Source organism: Apostichopus japonicus, chromosome 14, assembly GCF_037975245.1.
Source record: "Apostichopus japonicus isolate 1M-3 chromosome 14, ASM3797524v1, whole genome shotgun sequence".
NCBI lineage: Eukaryota > Metazoa > Echinodermata > Holothuroidea > Aspidochirotida > Stichopodidae > Apostichopus > Apostichopus japonicus.
Window position 1 is genome coordinate 15,735,249 of NC_092574.1, and position 17,526 is coordinate 15,752,774.

Consider the following 17,526-nt stretch of genomic DNA (forward strand, 5'->3'; position numbering starts at 1 on the left):
ATGCAGAATTGCCATTTATGAGAAAAGAAGACTATAGATCTCATCAAAATATACCGGAATCTTTGAAAGGCCATGAAAATAGATCTCAGCAGAAAAAGCAACCTTTTGATGATGAACCTACAGAAGTCAGTCCTGCAAATAAAATAGTCTAGATTTCCAGGGAATTGCAAAACGGAAAATTAATATTGTTCTGGAATGCCGAAAAGATACAAACAAGCCGACGTTTAAGTCATTCGTTGGCCAAATTTCATTTGCTTTTGAACGATTTATCAATGGACATGTTTTGTTTTGTGAACGTTGCATATTTTGTCATAGGAAAAACGGTTTCATCTCCAAATATAAATTCCAGTTTACCCCCTCAACATTTGATTAAAGGTGTTGATAGTCATTGTTGTATTAAACTAGTTCGAAATCTTGCGAATTCATGTGAACACACCCGGCTGAGATCATCAAACTGTATGTGTCATGTCCGGAAATTATTCAAATTAACCAGGGAGTTGTTATTAACACTACAGGAGAGTGCTCACACACATTTGTCCAAAAGCTTGACTTGAATTGTACACTAGAAGAACTGAGATAGACGTATTACTTTCATTGTCCGGTACGATTTGGTTATGAACGTTACCATTTTCCCTCATCGTATGGAAAATATTTTCACTGCGAGGTTCCTTCGTATGCTGGTACAGGAAAACAACATGAACCAATAATGTTGGTAATAGAAAAAAGATGTGAACTTTTGGTACGTGAATCTGCATAACGTGAGATAGTGTGTAACGATGATCAGTTAATATCTGAAAATGTCCCCTGAAGTGTTCAGTATCTTATCGAAGAAGAAAAGTACCGCAAGAGGGGGTTCCTCGATATACTTACTTCTGTCGTCAACTTTAATATACGATTATTTACTTCTTATAACTAAATGCTCTCCGATTAGCTGCCTTGTATTGCATATTGCCACCAAAGACTCAGTGGTACGAGCCTCAATACACGTCACATAAAATCATCATGCTTCTTAACTGATCTCAACATCGGAAATGTTTTTTTTTCTTCAAAAGTATGAAATTATTTTACCACCTTATAATGTCCACCGATCCCATTGGATGTTATTCCACTTACGAAGTTTGCGTATAGATGTTCTTGATCCACGTTGTCAAAAGCTTTCTCCAGAATCACTGTTGTCCATATTGGCACATATAATCTCCCTACATTACTCTGCGCACAATCATCACCCTCCAGTTGTCAACAGTGTGCTGTATTCACTAGTAAGGAACTTCATGGAGTATCCTCGTCAGATAGATGAACGGCATTGTGGTGTTTAAAAATGTTTAAAATTAAGTTTTGTTTCAAAAGTGATTCTTTTTCTATAACTGCTATTTTTTATTTCGAACTTTCCAACGTCTGTGTCGTTCTGCCGAAAAAAGTGGCAAAGAATGGGGGTGGGGGGGGGTGGGGGAGGGGGTCAGCACATCTCTGTGTTACCATTACGTATAGTGAAGACTGTCAACTCCAATGTATCTTCTTACTTCGCGTCAGTGCGAGCCCTGCCCCCATATTTAGATTACTGCCAGGTATACAGCAAACAGCGTTGCATGGTCACTTATTAATTAATTATTAGTTATCTACGGTTTGTTGTTTGTCGTAATCAAATAAGTTTAGCTAAACAAGTATAGTCACCAAACTGCTTAATTTATCAGTATCTTTTACTGGAGTAAGTTGTTCAGTGTTGACTTCAAACAAACTGAGGTTTGCTTACTGAGCCAGTTCAATGACAGTTTGACCGTCGTCAATGTTTATACAGTTCGAAGGACTAATAGACAAGCCCTTCTGACTCTTTCAACAACTTCATGGGAGAATGACAAGGTATTTTTAAGATTGTTTATATCTGCCTTGTCGAAGAACTTATACTGGCTGATTCTTTTTGGGAATGGATATATCCATTCAGATAACTTTTTAAGTTTACATATGAAAACTTATATTTACCAAAACAATTACTATTTTCGGTTTGTAATAAACGTTGAAAAGTATATTTACCTCGATCTGAGAATGGTAAAAGGTCATTTTTTTTCTGGAGGCAGGTCGTCGAACAGTCTTCCCCCAAATTTGAAATGCTTGCCAAATGTTAATATTTTTAAAAGCAATTTGAAAACTTATATATTTTGTTCAGATGTCTGATATTTGTTTGTCTATCTTTTGCCGTCCTTTTTGTGCTGGTGAAAATGCAAAAAAAATCCAAAGAGGAGGGGGCATCCCCTCCCCCTAGACCCCTCCCCCAGGCCGGCCATCAGTCTTCAGCCCCCCCCCCTCTCAAAAGTACCTTCCTACGCCACTGGATGTTTACCGTTTTTCTACTGCATAATATTGTATATGTATTTTGTATTGAGGGCTCCTCTGGAAAGCAGTGCTTTTGCACTTAGCAGGACTACCCTCATTAAAGATGACAATTATAAAAAATAAAAAAAAAATAAAAAGAATTCAGCAAAGAAGAATAAGAGCAATGTTAATTTTATTCACATTTAAATCGGTCTCTATTTGCGTTGACTTAGCTGTTTCGTGTTTAAGCGTTTGTAGCAAGTTGTATGTCCATTCAAGCCTTTGGCAGTGCTTCTTCATACTCCAATGGTGACTGTTGGTGATAATATTTTTATATTCAATAATTACGTTATGTTCCATTTCATGCTTTAAAAGAAAACAGATTTCGAATAAACGGAAGAAAAAAAGAAAAATTTGTCACAATCAAAATGATATAATTATTATTTATTTTTTTCAATCGAAGTGTGGCGAAGATAGAAGTTATGTCACCAATATCAATATCATCACGTGTGAGCCACGTGTTTATATAATTACAACCATCAACTCCCTATTTACACATATGCCTGCATAGTTTATGATCATGGGTGGCCGTAGTAGAAAAGAGTCTGGAATTATATATGAATAAATATTGGACTAATACGAACCTGACATAAATTCAATTTAATTTGACACTAATATTGGTAAATCAAGGTTCATTGCTTTTTAAATTTGCATAAAATTGATTTAATGAAGGCAGAATATGCAATCAAAGATTTCAGTAAATGCTAGGAGAAAAATGTTGACAGGTTTGGCAACTATGCAAAACGAACTTTAAATTTGTTGATGCTACGATGACCCGATGCGACATGGACATTTTGGAATTTGTCTCTGAAATTCTCGAATTTTCGACCTTAAGAAACCGAAATTTCTGCTTCAGATGTCAAAATGTTGCCTTTTTTTACTTCTCTTGAGCTTTTACTTGATTGCTTTGCGTGCCAGAAACTTATTATCTAATATTGTTTATTTCAAAATAGAACTTTGTTCTTCAAATTTGCGTATACATTCCCCAACGACGTTTGTTCTAGAAATTCGAGTATTATAATTCGACATTTCGACTCGTTTTTCAAATTACCGCTTTCTATATCGACATTTCGAATTTTCAAAAATGGTTTCTCATCTCATGCAAAGTTCAACCACTTTATTCGCAAACTTTCCGAATATCCTCCAATATTATGATACGGATATTCGAAATTTTTCTTGATTTTGCAAGTTGACAATTCATCACAAACGCTTGACTATTAAAATGTCAAAATCAGACATTCAGTTCTCGTAACAGGATTCCTCTTGTGCACTGTACGTAGGCTATTTGACAGTATTTTGACAAGGCGTTTCACTTGCCATACTTGAAACGACATATGACTATGAAATGTTCGTTTTATGTTAACATTTCCTCTAGCTCTTCTCCGTCTGAATAAAGTGCAGATTTAATGTCCTCATCATAATACTTGACAAAAATTTTCAAGATGAGTGACTTTACAGTATAATTAATACGATGGAATGGAACCCTATACAGCAGAAATCAATGAAATAAGTTCCCATCAAGCTCCTTTGTTTGGTTATGTAACTGTAAAAATTTCCAAATGGCAAGCAACTAGGTAATGGGTGAATGCAATAGTCATATATACGGATCACTCCGTTCCGATTCTGGCTATAACAGTAAGAAGAATGCAAACAACATTAGACATTAATAATGCCTTATATATAAAGCGCCACCATAGAGCGCCCGCCTAACACCCAAATACATACTTTATTTCTTCCTGTCCCACAAAGGTATTTTCCCTTATTTGCAGTATACAGTTTGGCAAACAAGGACGAAAACCTTTATATTACAATTGGCCAAAGTTCACCTCCAACGAAACAGACGCAAACACGTAGTATAGCAGGTGTACATTCGTTAATTCACGTGAAATTATAGCCCACCCGTCTGTGATCTTATTATCCTATTGCGGTATCTCTTTAGCCAAATCACCATGCTAACGGCGACTTAATCTCCCACAGATTGAAAATCAAGTAAAGAGGTTATGAGTAATGTAGTGCACTCAACGGTCACACGCCCTCCTTTTTTTAAATCCTGTATCGGCCCCTGATAACATCGCACAATTATTTTATTACTTTTCCCAAATAAAGTTTCGGTCTCTCTTATCAGTCTCGGTAGTGATTAGTTTATTGATGTGTTTAGTAAAAGTCTAATATTGGTTTCAAGTCAAAAAGAGACGTACACCATTTCCAAAAATCGAACAGTTGTAATATTTTGGTAAAATCAATCCTTTCTGCTGGCAGTGTAAGCTGTAATGTTGTATTTACATACACCTGGGAGCTTCCTCGAGCATAAAAGATCGTTCCACTTCCCTGGAGGACCGCGGTTGATTTCTACGCAATCTTCGCTACCATCCTTATCGTTTGGCTCGTTAAACTTCCAGTTGGTGAACGAAACCTCAACTTTGTCGCTTTCACTATCACGGATCCAGTAAAATGATGAAACTAATAAGCAAGAAAGTCAGCAAAATGATAATGCGTGATGTATAGAAACAATACAGTTACGAGTGACAGGTGAAACCGATTCACATAGAGATTACAGTAACTACTGTAAATCATAAAGTTTTTTAGTAAAAACTGGATCGTGCTGATAAATATGATAAATCGGTAGAATGTGCTATGATTAGGATAAACGTAAGAACTGAGAATATGTGTAATCCCAACAAAGGCATCAAACTGGATGTGTTGGGGTAACACGTATCCTCAATTCTTACTGTAATCCTAATAGCACATGCTACCGAAGTATAGCACGATCCAGTTTCTACTTTGGTTACAAAACTTTAAGATTTGCAGTATAGTAACTGTCTTCTCTGTGTGTATCGGGTGACTTGTGGCGAGTGGACATCGTTGTAAAACTCTCAAATACGAGAATTTTTGGAATAGAAAGCACAGAAGCACACTTTTGTATCGGGACGTTGTTAGCTTCATTGCTTGGCCCCTCAAATCAATTCAGATGTCGCAATGCCCTTCGACGTTTGTGCCCAACCCACCCCCCCCCCCCCCCCAATATTAAGTTTCCTCGTAAGCAGGTAACTGGCCTAAATATATCAATATTCTGTCGAAGCATTTCGATTTAAAGGGTGTGAAGACTCGCGCAAAAAGAAACGTCTAATCCGGTTATCTGACCTAGTTTCGAATGAGGTGTAACAGAAGTGTTAGACACCACCATCGATCCCAGAAAATACACACACAGCTTGCTACCGTCGGTAATTAGACACTAGTGTACAGTCAGTACATACAGCTGCCGTCATACCCACAGCACAGTGTATAAACGATACAGCGATGGACATCTCAGGTCCAGCTAAAGAGAACAAGGTATCACGTTACATTATATTCTGCATTTTGTAGCGACACGAACAAAACGTCACTTGCAAGCAACAGAAAGTTAACTTTTCAGATTGCCGCACGCGGTTTGGGGCGAATCTTCAATGCCTTTAAGAGACAGTGTTCCTGGAAATTACGGGCAGTAGTGATCACAGGCAGATCTAGGTGTTTTTTTTTTTTTGAAAGGAGGGACCGGAAGCTGAATCGAATGTAGGAGTCTGGGGACTTCCCCTGTAAGGAATTTTGTAAAGTCATGAAATGTTCATATTGATGCATATATACAAGGGCGTAGGAACCGGGGGCTGGGGGGGGGGCGCCAGCCCACCCAGTGAAAAATATGGAGGGGCGGAAGTATCATTCCGCCCCCCCCCCCACTTCGCAAGTCAGAAAACCCCTTTTTCATTTCCAAATGAGAAAAAAAATCTCATTTGGAGCACCAAATTGCATCTAAGGCCAGGAGAAAATGCAAAATTATATACAAAATGGAGTGGGTGGGTTGAAGTGTGCTATATTGCACCAAATTGCATCTGAGGCCACCTGGAAATGAAAAAAATCCAAAGGGGGAGGGGGACACCCCCTCCCCTTAGACCCCTCCCCAGGCCGGCCATCAGCCTTCAGTCCCCCCAGTCAAAAGTACCTTCCTACGCCACTGCATATATAGACATAAATTAGATAGGCTATATTCTTAGATCTGCACACATTTATTAACTCTTCTTCAATTGAGTAGGGTTTCATGCAGATTTATGAATGTAAAGTCTAATTACCATCTTTCTCAGCCCCAATCCAAGCGCGACTGCCACCGGCCACCATTTCTGAAACAAAGTCATTTTCTTCCATAGATTGAATGTCGGCTAAATATGCTAAACCGATAAATGCACCCGAATCTCCGAACTTAATCGGACCTACGTCTTCACATGTGTCCCTCATGGTTGCAACGTCTGCGGGTTCAGCGGTGAGTCTGTCGTACATTAACTTGTAACAATGACCATTGAATTCCTCCCATCCTTGGCTCGTCAAACAACCTTGAAATCGAAAAGAATGTTAAAAGACTGCATCAAAGTTACACTAGCTACTTACAACTCGATTACAGATACAATAGCATGAGTACTAGTCATAGGCGTAGGAGCCTAATTTGATTTGGGGGGGGGCTGTAACGACTTGCCCGAAAAATATAACCAAATTTTTCGCGCGCTCCGCGCGCGTTCAACATGTTAATATGCATATCATATAGGCATTCATCGGTTATTACATCACATACCACTAACCGATGAATACTATATGATACGCACATCAAGATGTTGAACGCGCGCGGGGCGCGCGAAAAATTTTTGTCATATTTTCCGTGTTATTACCCTTCCATATTAGTTTTAATTATTGGGGAAGTCGTTACAATAATAATGATAATAACAATATCAGTTTAACTATTGAAAAACACATTGCAAATTACTCTTCTTTCAGTAAGTGCCCGAAAAATTCTCAGCATATTGCCCGAATTTTCACACAAAAAATTGAAAAACACAACTGCAAATTTTTCTTCTTTCAGTAGGTGCCCGAAAAATTCTCAGCATATTGCCTGAATTTTCACACAAAAAATTGAAAAACACAACTGCAAATTTTTCTTCTTTCAGTAGGTGCCCGAAAAATTCTCAGCATATTGCCCGAATTTTCACCAAAAATTTTGGTTGGGGGGGCTGCAGCCCCCCAGCCCCCCCGGCTCCTACGCCTATGGTACTAGTAGAATTATAAGTTTGTAGTTACTTTCAATATCTGTTACAACCCCCATTGTGTTATTGGATTAGTCCGTGAAATGCGTTCTAAAGTGACCCTGGATTTAGTTTTTATCCCATTGCACAGAGATAGTAGTCGACCAGCTAGTAAGTTGAACGTTATACGCCATATCGTCACGGCTTAGTTATATTATATCAGGGAGTTCCATAACAACTCCCTGATTATATTGATCTTTACGTAGTGGGATTTTTCCTTAGTTTTTACGAACACGATATCAAAAATGCCTTCGAAGCTATCTTTTTTGGAGAACGATTATATGATCTTTGCGACTTTCACTGTAACTAGTACGATTTAATTAAAGCAGCATTTTGCGTTGGGTCGCTTTTTTCCACCTTTTTAACATGTGCATCGATTTTTTTACATGTATCAATCATAAAACAGCAAACTAAGATACCATCCAAGTTTCATCCTGCCAAGAGCGTTAATTAGCGAGTAATTAACGATTTATATCGATAACGAGTAAAAGTGTCCTCGACAAAGTTTTCATATCTCCAAATCCACTAGTTTGAATTCCACCAATCAGTGAATAGTATGTTTATTCATGAGCATTTTGCGTTTGGTCGCCGTTTTCTACTTTTTTGACATGTCAATCGAGTTTTTTACATACATCAAATCACAAAACAGCAAATTAAGATATTAGCCAAGTTTTTCCCTGCCAAAAACGTTAATTAGCGAGTATTCCACATACAAAATTAAATCGCATTCAGTTCCCAAACCCACTAGTTTGAATTCAACCAATCAGAGATGCAGGTTTAGTTATGAGCCGTTGCTCAAAATAGATTCAAGACTTTGCGTTGGTACAACTCCCTGGTACAACTTCCATATAGACTGTACACAAATCAAGTGTGGTGTTATATTACGTATCTGTCAATGACGTTCGTAGTGTTTAAATATTCATATTATGGGCGAGGTTTATTGGGTTCCCAACGGAAAATACCTTGGAGAACAACACAGTTGAAAGTTGCAATTTTTTCGACTTTTATGCCACCATTTGAAGTAAAATATAAATAGATAAGCTAGTTATGTATGTCGTTATGGCATAGTGGAGTCAGTGAGGTTGAGAAATACCATAGTCGAGGACGCAAAATGCTGCTTTAAGGTTCATCTCGTATCATCGTATTACTTTGATACTATAACCTTATCCCAAGCACACGCTTGTATAAACTACACTATACAGCAATTGCCTCAGCGCCATATGTCTTGTATGGATTATCGCTAGTTTATCCTCACAATTATATTATCAAATAGCGTGGACATTCAAATTCATTTATTCTACATTTTATTTTAGAGGGATTAGTATAAAGGTCAATACCACCACACGTGTATATTGCGATCGCGAACAGGTCAGTACGCCTTATAGCGATAAGTTTCATAATAGCCATAAATATCAGCGGAGTTACAGTCACAGTTGCCACCAGCGACATTTTTATTAAATAATATTACTAAATTTATTACTACTACTACTGCACCAGGAGCAGAAGATGACTTCAAGGAACACATTAGGGGTAAGCCATATATTTGTCCTTAATTTAGTACACATTAAACATATATTATTATGAGTACTAGCACGAGAACAAGTCTCTAAACCCAAGTTCGAGTACTGAAGTTTGCACTAGTATATGTACTATACATCGGAAATGCCCGAGTTGGAGTACAGATTATCATGATGACGATTAAGAGACTATACAACCAACATATTGTCGCGTTCCGGAGAATGCGATAGGAAAAGAAAATGTCGGAAGAGTTGTCGAGCGGTGCTGCTAAATTTATTCTCAACGAATCTTATATGAAAGAAAAACTGTGTGATGAAATAAGATTATAACGTTCAGTAAATTGTAAAAGCAATGCCTCCTACACTGCCTGTCAGTGCCAGTATAAATGCCTAATCAGACGATGGTAACTCTTATTGACTTTCAGTGTACTACTTGCAAATACTGCCTATCGGATTGACTCTAGCTATTCGAGTCTGTGAACCTCGAACCAAAAGAGTGTCTCTATAAGCAGAATTTCACCACTTTTTACACGATTTCGATACTACCGTCAGACAATGAAATACTTAAACAATTGGCCAAGTTTGGCCGATATAGGAAACAGTTAAACAATCGGCCAAGTTTGGCCGATATAGGAAACAGTTAAACAATTTGCCAATTTTGGCCAACGTATAGGGAATAGTCAAAGAATTAGCCAATTTTGGCTGTATGAATGTAGGAAGTAATTAAAGAATTAGCAAAAATTGACCCTCTGCCGATTTTGTCCCTTCAAGGGCAGCTCACGGCAGATACACCGTTGTTTTGAATCGGCAGGTCTGACCTCCAAATCGTTACAAGTTTGATGACCTTCCTGACCTCCAAATTTTCAAAAACAAAAGAAGGAAAACATCACTCTCGGTCAGCCGCCCGCTGCATTCCCAAACTTAGTACAAACAAAGTAACAAGTAGCTATGCTACACGCATAGTATGCCTATTTTGAGAAATAAGTTTAAGGGCGCTTTGACCGTTGGAAAGTACACCTTACTTGTTGTGGACCACAACAATATGCTAGGATACGAGAACACGTATACGATACCGGTAATGACTTACTGCGTATGCCATCTAAAGAACGCTACGTATTGGTCTGTTGGTTTTCGTAAATTATTACCAAATACAATAATAACTTGATAACGTTAGTATGTAAAGTGAGATGTGAAACTCAGGCAGGTTGCTTGAAAATTTATTTTTACAACAAAGAAGAAATTTAGCTCAGCAAAATATTGATCTATTGAATGCCAAAACGGCTGAAATCCTCACAATTGATACCTGTATATTATTCGTACTAGAACATCAAGTTGACCAAACTCTTCAAATGTATATTCATGTTCAACAATTACAACGCGGATCTAGAGGGTGTACGTCCCCACCCTCTTTTTGTCAACCCACCCCCCACCTTCCCATCCCACAAAAATGAAAGTATGTATTAGCACAACCTCGCGTACACCGACCAAATTGTAGAAGTAATATATAGCCTAAATTTGCCTCAGAATGTACAATTTCCCATCGGAAAATTTTAATTTTGTTTCCGAGGAAGCATTCCAGACCCCCCCTACACTGCATTTGGCTTTATACCCCTCCACCTTTTCCCCTTGCCCCTCCTTGCATCCCTCTGCCCGCCCCTCTCAACTGTAACATTTGGGCTACCCTATTGACTCATTTGGTTAAAGTAATAACACTCGAAAAAAATTCGGCAATAGCTTAAAAGAATGGCAAACCATCAGGATACACGAGGATTAAAAGGAAGATATATTGGCTTAATTGGGCAGTTAGAAAGACCTAAGTGGGCCATAATTGGGCAGTTAGAAAAACTTTAGTAGGCCATTAATTTGGGCAGTTAGAAAGGCTTTAGTGGACCATTATTTTGGGCAGTTAGAAAGGCATTGGTGGTCCAATTCTGACACACTGGCATTCTCAGACTTCAACCATGGGTAATTGACTGTTTGATTGAAGCTAGCTGGCTCGCAAAATGATACGACAAGAAATGTTTCTGGGCTCCGTCAAATTGTCCTTAGATCGGACGTAAAGATAACAAGGGCTGCTCAGCAGAACAAACGATAAGTGATAAATTTAGAATTTCGGAGTCATCTTTAATGACCATGCATATTATTTAATCTCTGTGAAGTATCATGCATAAGATGACTTTACAATTGTTCTCAAATAATGTTACCCATTTGAAAGATCTCTCAAACAGGGAGTAGGCTTATCTTAACCCACTTGGACGCCATGACAGTTTATCGATACTGATAGCGCGTGTTGACTCAAATCCAATTTGACAGGAAGTTTAAGCTCAACTGCTGCAAATAGATTGTTCGTGATCATTGGAATGAAGGGAGTCTTGAAACACTTGACGAGGGTTCGAGTCTCCTTCAAGCTCAGAATTAATACTCGAACTACTCATTATGCAAATGCTGACTGGCAGTGGCGTAGGAAGGTACTTTTGAGTGGGGGGCTGAAGACTGATGGCCGGCCTGGGGGAGGGGTCTAAGGGGAGGGGGTTCCCCTCTCCTTTGGATTTTTTTTGCATTTCCAGGTGGCCTCAGATGCAATTTGGTGCAATATAGCACACTTCAACACTCACTCCATTTTGTAAACTTAATTTTGAATTTTCACCTGGCCTTAGATGCAATTTGGTGCTCCAAATGAGATTTTTTTCTCATTTGGAAATGAAAAAGGGGTTTTCTGACTTGCGGAGCGGGGGGGGGGGGGGGCGGAATGATACTTCCGCCCCTCCACATTTTCACTGGGGGGCTCGCCCCCCAGCCCCCCGGTTCCTACGCCCTTGCTGACTGGATACAAACAGAAGTCGGTGACCCCCGGGTCATAGGTCACATAAACTTTCGTGGAAGAGTTTACATTTCATAGCAGATTCGAAAGTTTTTTACAACGGAGAACAATGTAGCTATGAGTGGGTTGATTAGTGAATTAATGGAAAGTGGGTGCAACAATGAGATTTGCTTTACTGAACATGAAGTTAGGGTAGTGTTTGGATCATTGAAAACCAACAAAGCCCAAGGCCCTGATGGTTTATGCAATAAGATCCTTAAACTCTGCAAAACTGAACTGGCCGGGATTTTCACAAACCTCTTTCAATGTTCTTTAGACAGCGGCTCAATTCCACGACTGTGGAAAACGTCATTAGTAATATCCGTCCCCAAGAAAAAGAATGCAAATGAGCCTAATGATTTTCGGCCCGTCTCACTTACCTGTAATGTCATGAAATGTTTGAAAGACTTATAATGAATCGCCTTCTCAGTATTACAGAACAGTTCATTGACCCATGCAGTTTGCTTATAGGGCAGGGAGGGGGGGGGGGGGTTGATGATGCGGTGTTGACATATCTGCACAAAGTTTACTCTCATTTAGATAAAGATAGACAGTATGCGAGATCTACTTTTATAGACTTTTCTAGTGCATTCAACCAGTGGCGTAGGAAGGTACTTTTGAGTGGGGGGGCTGAAGACTGATGGCCGGCCTGGGGGAGGGGTCTAAGGGGAGGGGGTGTCCCCCTCCCCTTTGGATTTTTTTTTGCATTTCCGGGTGGCCTCAGATGCAATTTGGTGCAATATAGCACACTTCAACACCCACTACCTTTAGTAAATAATTTTGCATTTTCACCTGGCCTTAGATGCAATTTGGTGCTCCAAATGAGATTTTTTTCTGATTTGGAAATGAAAAAGGGGTTTTCTGACTTGCTGAGCGGGGGGGATGATACTTCCACCCCCATATTTTTCACTGGGGGGGGGCTGGCGCCCCAGCCCCCCGGTTCCTACGCCCTTGCATTCAACACAATTGTCCCACACTTACAGCTAAATTAATCGCATACGGTGTATCTCACCGAATTACCCTATGGATTCTGATTTCCTTAGAAAAAGACCTCAGAGGGTAAAGGTAGACGATGTCTACTCAGGGGAATTGATTATAGGTGAGCCCAGGGATGTGTTTCCTTTCCCCCTGGCTTTTTTTTCTATTTATACCAGCGACTGTCAGAGTATGACCAGCGATTGAAGCGTCAACAAATATGCGGATGATACTGTCATTACTGGTTACCTGTCAGATGACATTGACTCATACGCCACCACGATTGCAAGGTTTGTCCAGTGGTGCGATGATCATTTGTTAATAACTTAATGTGACCAAAACTAAGGAGTTGATTAGAGATTTCCGTCGCAAGCCAGTAACTCAGGCTCCCTGCATCTATGTTCATGGGGAACAAGTAGAGCAAGTAGATAAATATAGGTACTTAGGAACCACGCTGAGTAATAAAATTGACTGGTCTAGTAATGACACAATTGTACATAAGAAAGCAAATCAGAGGCTGTATTTCTTGAGAAAACTGAAGAACCTCAGAGTGGTTAAAACAATCATAACCTTGTTCTATAAATCCATCATTCAAAGTGTTTTGATGTTTAACATAATTTGTTACTTTGCCAATGTTACAAGAATCGATGTGAGGATGCTTGAGCAATCTAGGAAAGTTGCTCAGCGGGTTATCGGTGTTCACTTACCTTCGTTAGAGTGCTTGTATCATTAGAGGGTCTGCAATCAAGTGAAAAAAATCATGCAAGACCCATAACAGCCCTTGTTTGAGCACTATATTTACAACCGCTCTGGACTGCGTTTATGCCCATCACGTACACTTAGGGCCCGCTACAGATACTCATTTGGGCCTAATTCTATCCATTTAATTCACAAGTGAGAATATAAGTTTCTTATTTGTAGGACTTGCTGTTTATATGTTTGTATTACTGTATGTGTATCGCAGTCTATTGATACTTATACTATTGCTTTTTTTCGTTTACGATCTGTGTAAGCCGAATTTCCGATTGTGGACAATACATTCAAATCAATTACATTACATTACATTTACAGTCTAATTTATTAAGGCGTCATATAGTAACAGGTGTCGGAATAGGGTCACAACCAAAATGAACTTAAAACTATCTCAGGTAGGCCTATAAAGTATGTCTATTGAACAGGGTCATTTGAACAGGGTCACTTTCTGGAAATAGCGTGCATTAATGACACGGACACGCAATCTATGTAACCACTTGAGGCGTCTCAACGCGACGAACTAGGTTCAATCGTTCAACTTTGTTAAAGTGCTATACATGCAACAAGTAAATTTGTCCAAAATTTAGGAAAAAAAATACACAATTTACCTGAAAAAGGGAATACAAAGCCTGCTCGCACCTGTGTGATAAGTGTTAAAGCAAGCGACGTTATTATTCCGATGAACTTCATTTTACACTAACTATCGTCTGGAGGAAGAACACATCAATGAACTCCTTAGTGTATTAACAAGGCTTCACCCTCGATAGCTTTGGCGAACGCGTTATGTTGACCTTGTATAGATGTCGTGTAAGAAAGACACAAATATTATTTTCAACTATTAACTTCCGAGGTACCACTTACTGAGTGTCACGCTTTGACAATCAACAGGTGCAGATAATAACCTTTGAAAGTTGGAAATTATTTGGCGTTCGAGAGATCAAACTGCTGATGCAAGCAACTCAGATTCCCAAACGTGCTGGTCAAGTAACGACCTTTCTCTGACTGCAATAATCCTACGGGTAGATTCTGAAAAAAAATTGACAAAAGAACATTCTAGGTCGGAGTTCCACATTCATACAGTGTTGAAAAGTGCAGTGTTGCAAAGTACAGGTCAGGTAAAACAATACGAAACTATTAGGCCTGACTATGTACAACCATTCTGGATTGCCAGTTGGTATATTACTGCGGTGGACAGATTTTATTATCTTAGGTAGGCCTATATAGTTCTGAAAACAAAATCATTCGATAATAAAATTTAGTTCAGCTTCGCAAATCTAAGCAGGCTAGATGTAATGTTAAAACATATGGCTGAAAAATACGTTCGTTGCCTGATACGAACCGATGGGGATCGTTTACTTGTGTGTGCCAAAAGTCCTAGTTACATAACCTCTTCTGGCAATCAGCTTATTTCGTATAATTAGATTGCAATGATCCAAAGTAAACCATTAAATGCTTGTCGTGAAGTTGAAGTTCACCCCATCCCCTTCCCTTTCGTCTCCATATCTGCATCCCTCAGCCTGTTCTCTGTAGCTCCCCTTCCCTTTTCCCTCTGTGATATCAAAAGCGATAACCGCTCGTGCTTGAAATATACTTACCATACGGTGCAAGCAAAAACGATACCCTCGTTTATGAATGCTGATATTAATAATATTAATATCAATGTTTACAAAATAAGCCTAACGTTTGTGATAGCATCGGAAGTTATTGGAAGCCTTATTGGAGTTTATTCACAAGACCGTCAGTTTCTTCATTGAGATGTTTGCAGTTGGGTTTAACTGCACAAAGTACTGGGGCTGATTTAATTCTCGCCAGTTGTACAGTCCCGATAAACCCCTCCTCGTAGAGAGATGGGCCAACCCACATCTACATCCTCACCCATTTTTTTTTAGAACTCACGTAGGGATGAAGGAACATTAGAACGCCCCATCCTCTTAGAGACAGAGGAGGCATGAAGTGCATCACTGGACTTGGCGTCTTGTGAGCTGAAGAGTAAACCCAGCTTCATTCTTATCGTTTACACTGGATCTGCTCGGGAACTTGACGTAACAATCTTGAAGGGTGTAAAAAAACATAACTGAACACACCTTAGCGGGGATCCCCTGATATATCGTATAAACCTAGAAAGTATAACATGATTTGATATCCGACGAGGATCGTAAATATGTGTGAATGTAAAATAGACCTGTAAGCGACCGTTCTCTAACATTCATAATACTTCCTCTTCAAACTGGTTACGTTTTAAATGATACTTTCCTTGTTTGTATCAGGTATGATTTATAGACAAATGGTTGGGTTAGGGCGCAATTGGGAATGGGGTGGAAGGTGAAACACCTTTTTCTTTGTGAATCCGACGAATTCATTTTCTCTCGGTAAATTAAGAAGTTTCCCTAATTAGCCTCCCCCCCCCCCGCCCTCCTTGGGTGTGGTATTAAATATGCTGAGGAAATAATAAATAGGTAGTAGGCAACTGTAGGAAAGGAAGGGCCACATAAACTGTGTAATTATTTCGGTTTTTCGACAAATTTCGAATTTGATGGAAATTGTGAGGAGAAATGTGAACAGTTTGATTGATTATGGGGTATATGAACCAAAACATTTATCACTCGATGGTTACCTGCAGCATTTCCTATGTACGGAAATTCAAATTTGGAATTTAATTTAAAACAGGTATGTTTTTTGTCACGTGCATATTTTCAATGATTAGGCCTATATAGCCTATCGTTTGATGGTTTTGTTTGTCAACGCAAATATTTAGACATGACAAATCTTAAGAGAGGTAGAGAGGTAGGGGATAACAAATTCAATTCCGCAGTACCCCACCCCTACCCCCTCTGGCTCGGGCGTCCCTGCATCATGTCTGTAAGTTTCAGAACGGATGAGTCTGGACTTACTGTCTGACTACATAAATGGGCGACATCTGGCCTTTCAGATCCCATTAACTTCCACCCGACTGAAGACCCTGTAAATAGTAATTCCAAGACCAACTTTACAGACACCAAAGTGCTCGGATATTCAGTTAAAGGTGACAAACACGCTATAGTACACTACATTATTTGTCTACCATGAACCCTCCCTGACCACCTACAATTTGCCCATACTCAAGTTATGACACTCAAAGCACCACAAATAGAAAGTCACCACGTTTCTCTCATAAATAATGTTATCCATCAATATATGTCAAACTTGACATTGCCAGGAAATGGTCCGTCAGAAATCAGTCTCAACTGAAAAAAAGACATGTTTTACGACCATTTTGTTTGATGTCCCCCATGTTTATAATATGTTTATTATGTATAGGAAATTATGAAACAATTTTTTTATTACAACCAAGTGTACATTTTATGTTGCCAAAACAAAGCAGAAAGCTGTGATTTCATGGATTAACCCGATCCCCATGAAGAGGGAGAGGCGCTTCAATTTACACAAGGGGAAATAAATTTGATAAAAAGTTATAGTTCGACGAAAATAAATGTAATTCAAAATTTGAAAATTATTCATTTGAAAAGTGATTTGTGCAGACAATTGTAAACAGGATCATTCAAATTTAAAACTCACAATAAATAGGCTTTTCGTTGATTGGGGAAGGTTGTGTTCGTTCATCACAATCATTAGTCATATAACGCCTATACGTTTCCCGATATGACCGTGTAATGAAACAATTAGCGATAAGTTAGCATTTAATTTCGTTTCCTAGGAATCCGTCCTCCTTTAACAAACAGTGGCTAACAATGTCACGTTAACCTAATACAGTATCTTCAGAGTTAATATTCAAACAAGTAGGAAAGTCTAACATTCACGGTATCTAACTTAATGCTGCATAGGTACTCTCCAGCCTGTTGGAACAATTTCCTATATGCTAATACCACTCTATACTGCCTCACATGCTATGCTGTAAAGCACTTGTGCTGACAGTATGACCAGTTCGTATCCTTTATTTGATATATAAAGCATG

At 39.0% G+C, this 17,526-nt stretch overlaps 1 protein-coding gene across 1 annotated transcript; it reads right to left on the reverse strand.

The window, feature by feature from the left end:
* Positions 1 to 1,463: 1,463 nt before the first annotated feature.
* Positions 1,464 to 15,437, reverse strand: LOC139979716 (lectin BRA-3-like). Its single transcript, XM_071990766.1, has 3 exons — positions 14,183 to 15,437; positions 6,471 to 6,728; positions 1,464 to 4,827 (listed from the first exon to the last, which is right to left on the reverse strand). Exons 1-3 carry the CDS (start codon positions 14,262 to 14,264, stop codon positions 4,607 to 4,609), a joined length of 561 nt encoding a protein of 186 aa, XP_071846867.1. The 5' UTR covers positions 14,265 to 15,437; the 3' UTR covers positions 1,464 to 4,606.
* Positions 15,438 to 17,526: the final 2,089 nt, after the last annotated feature.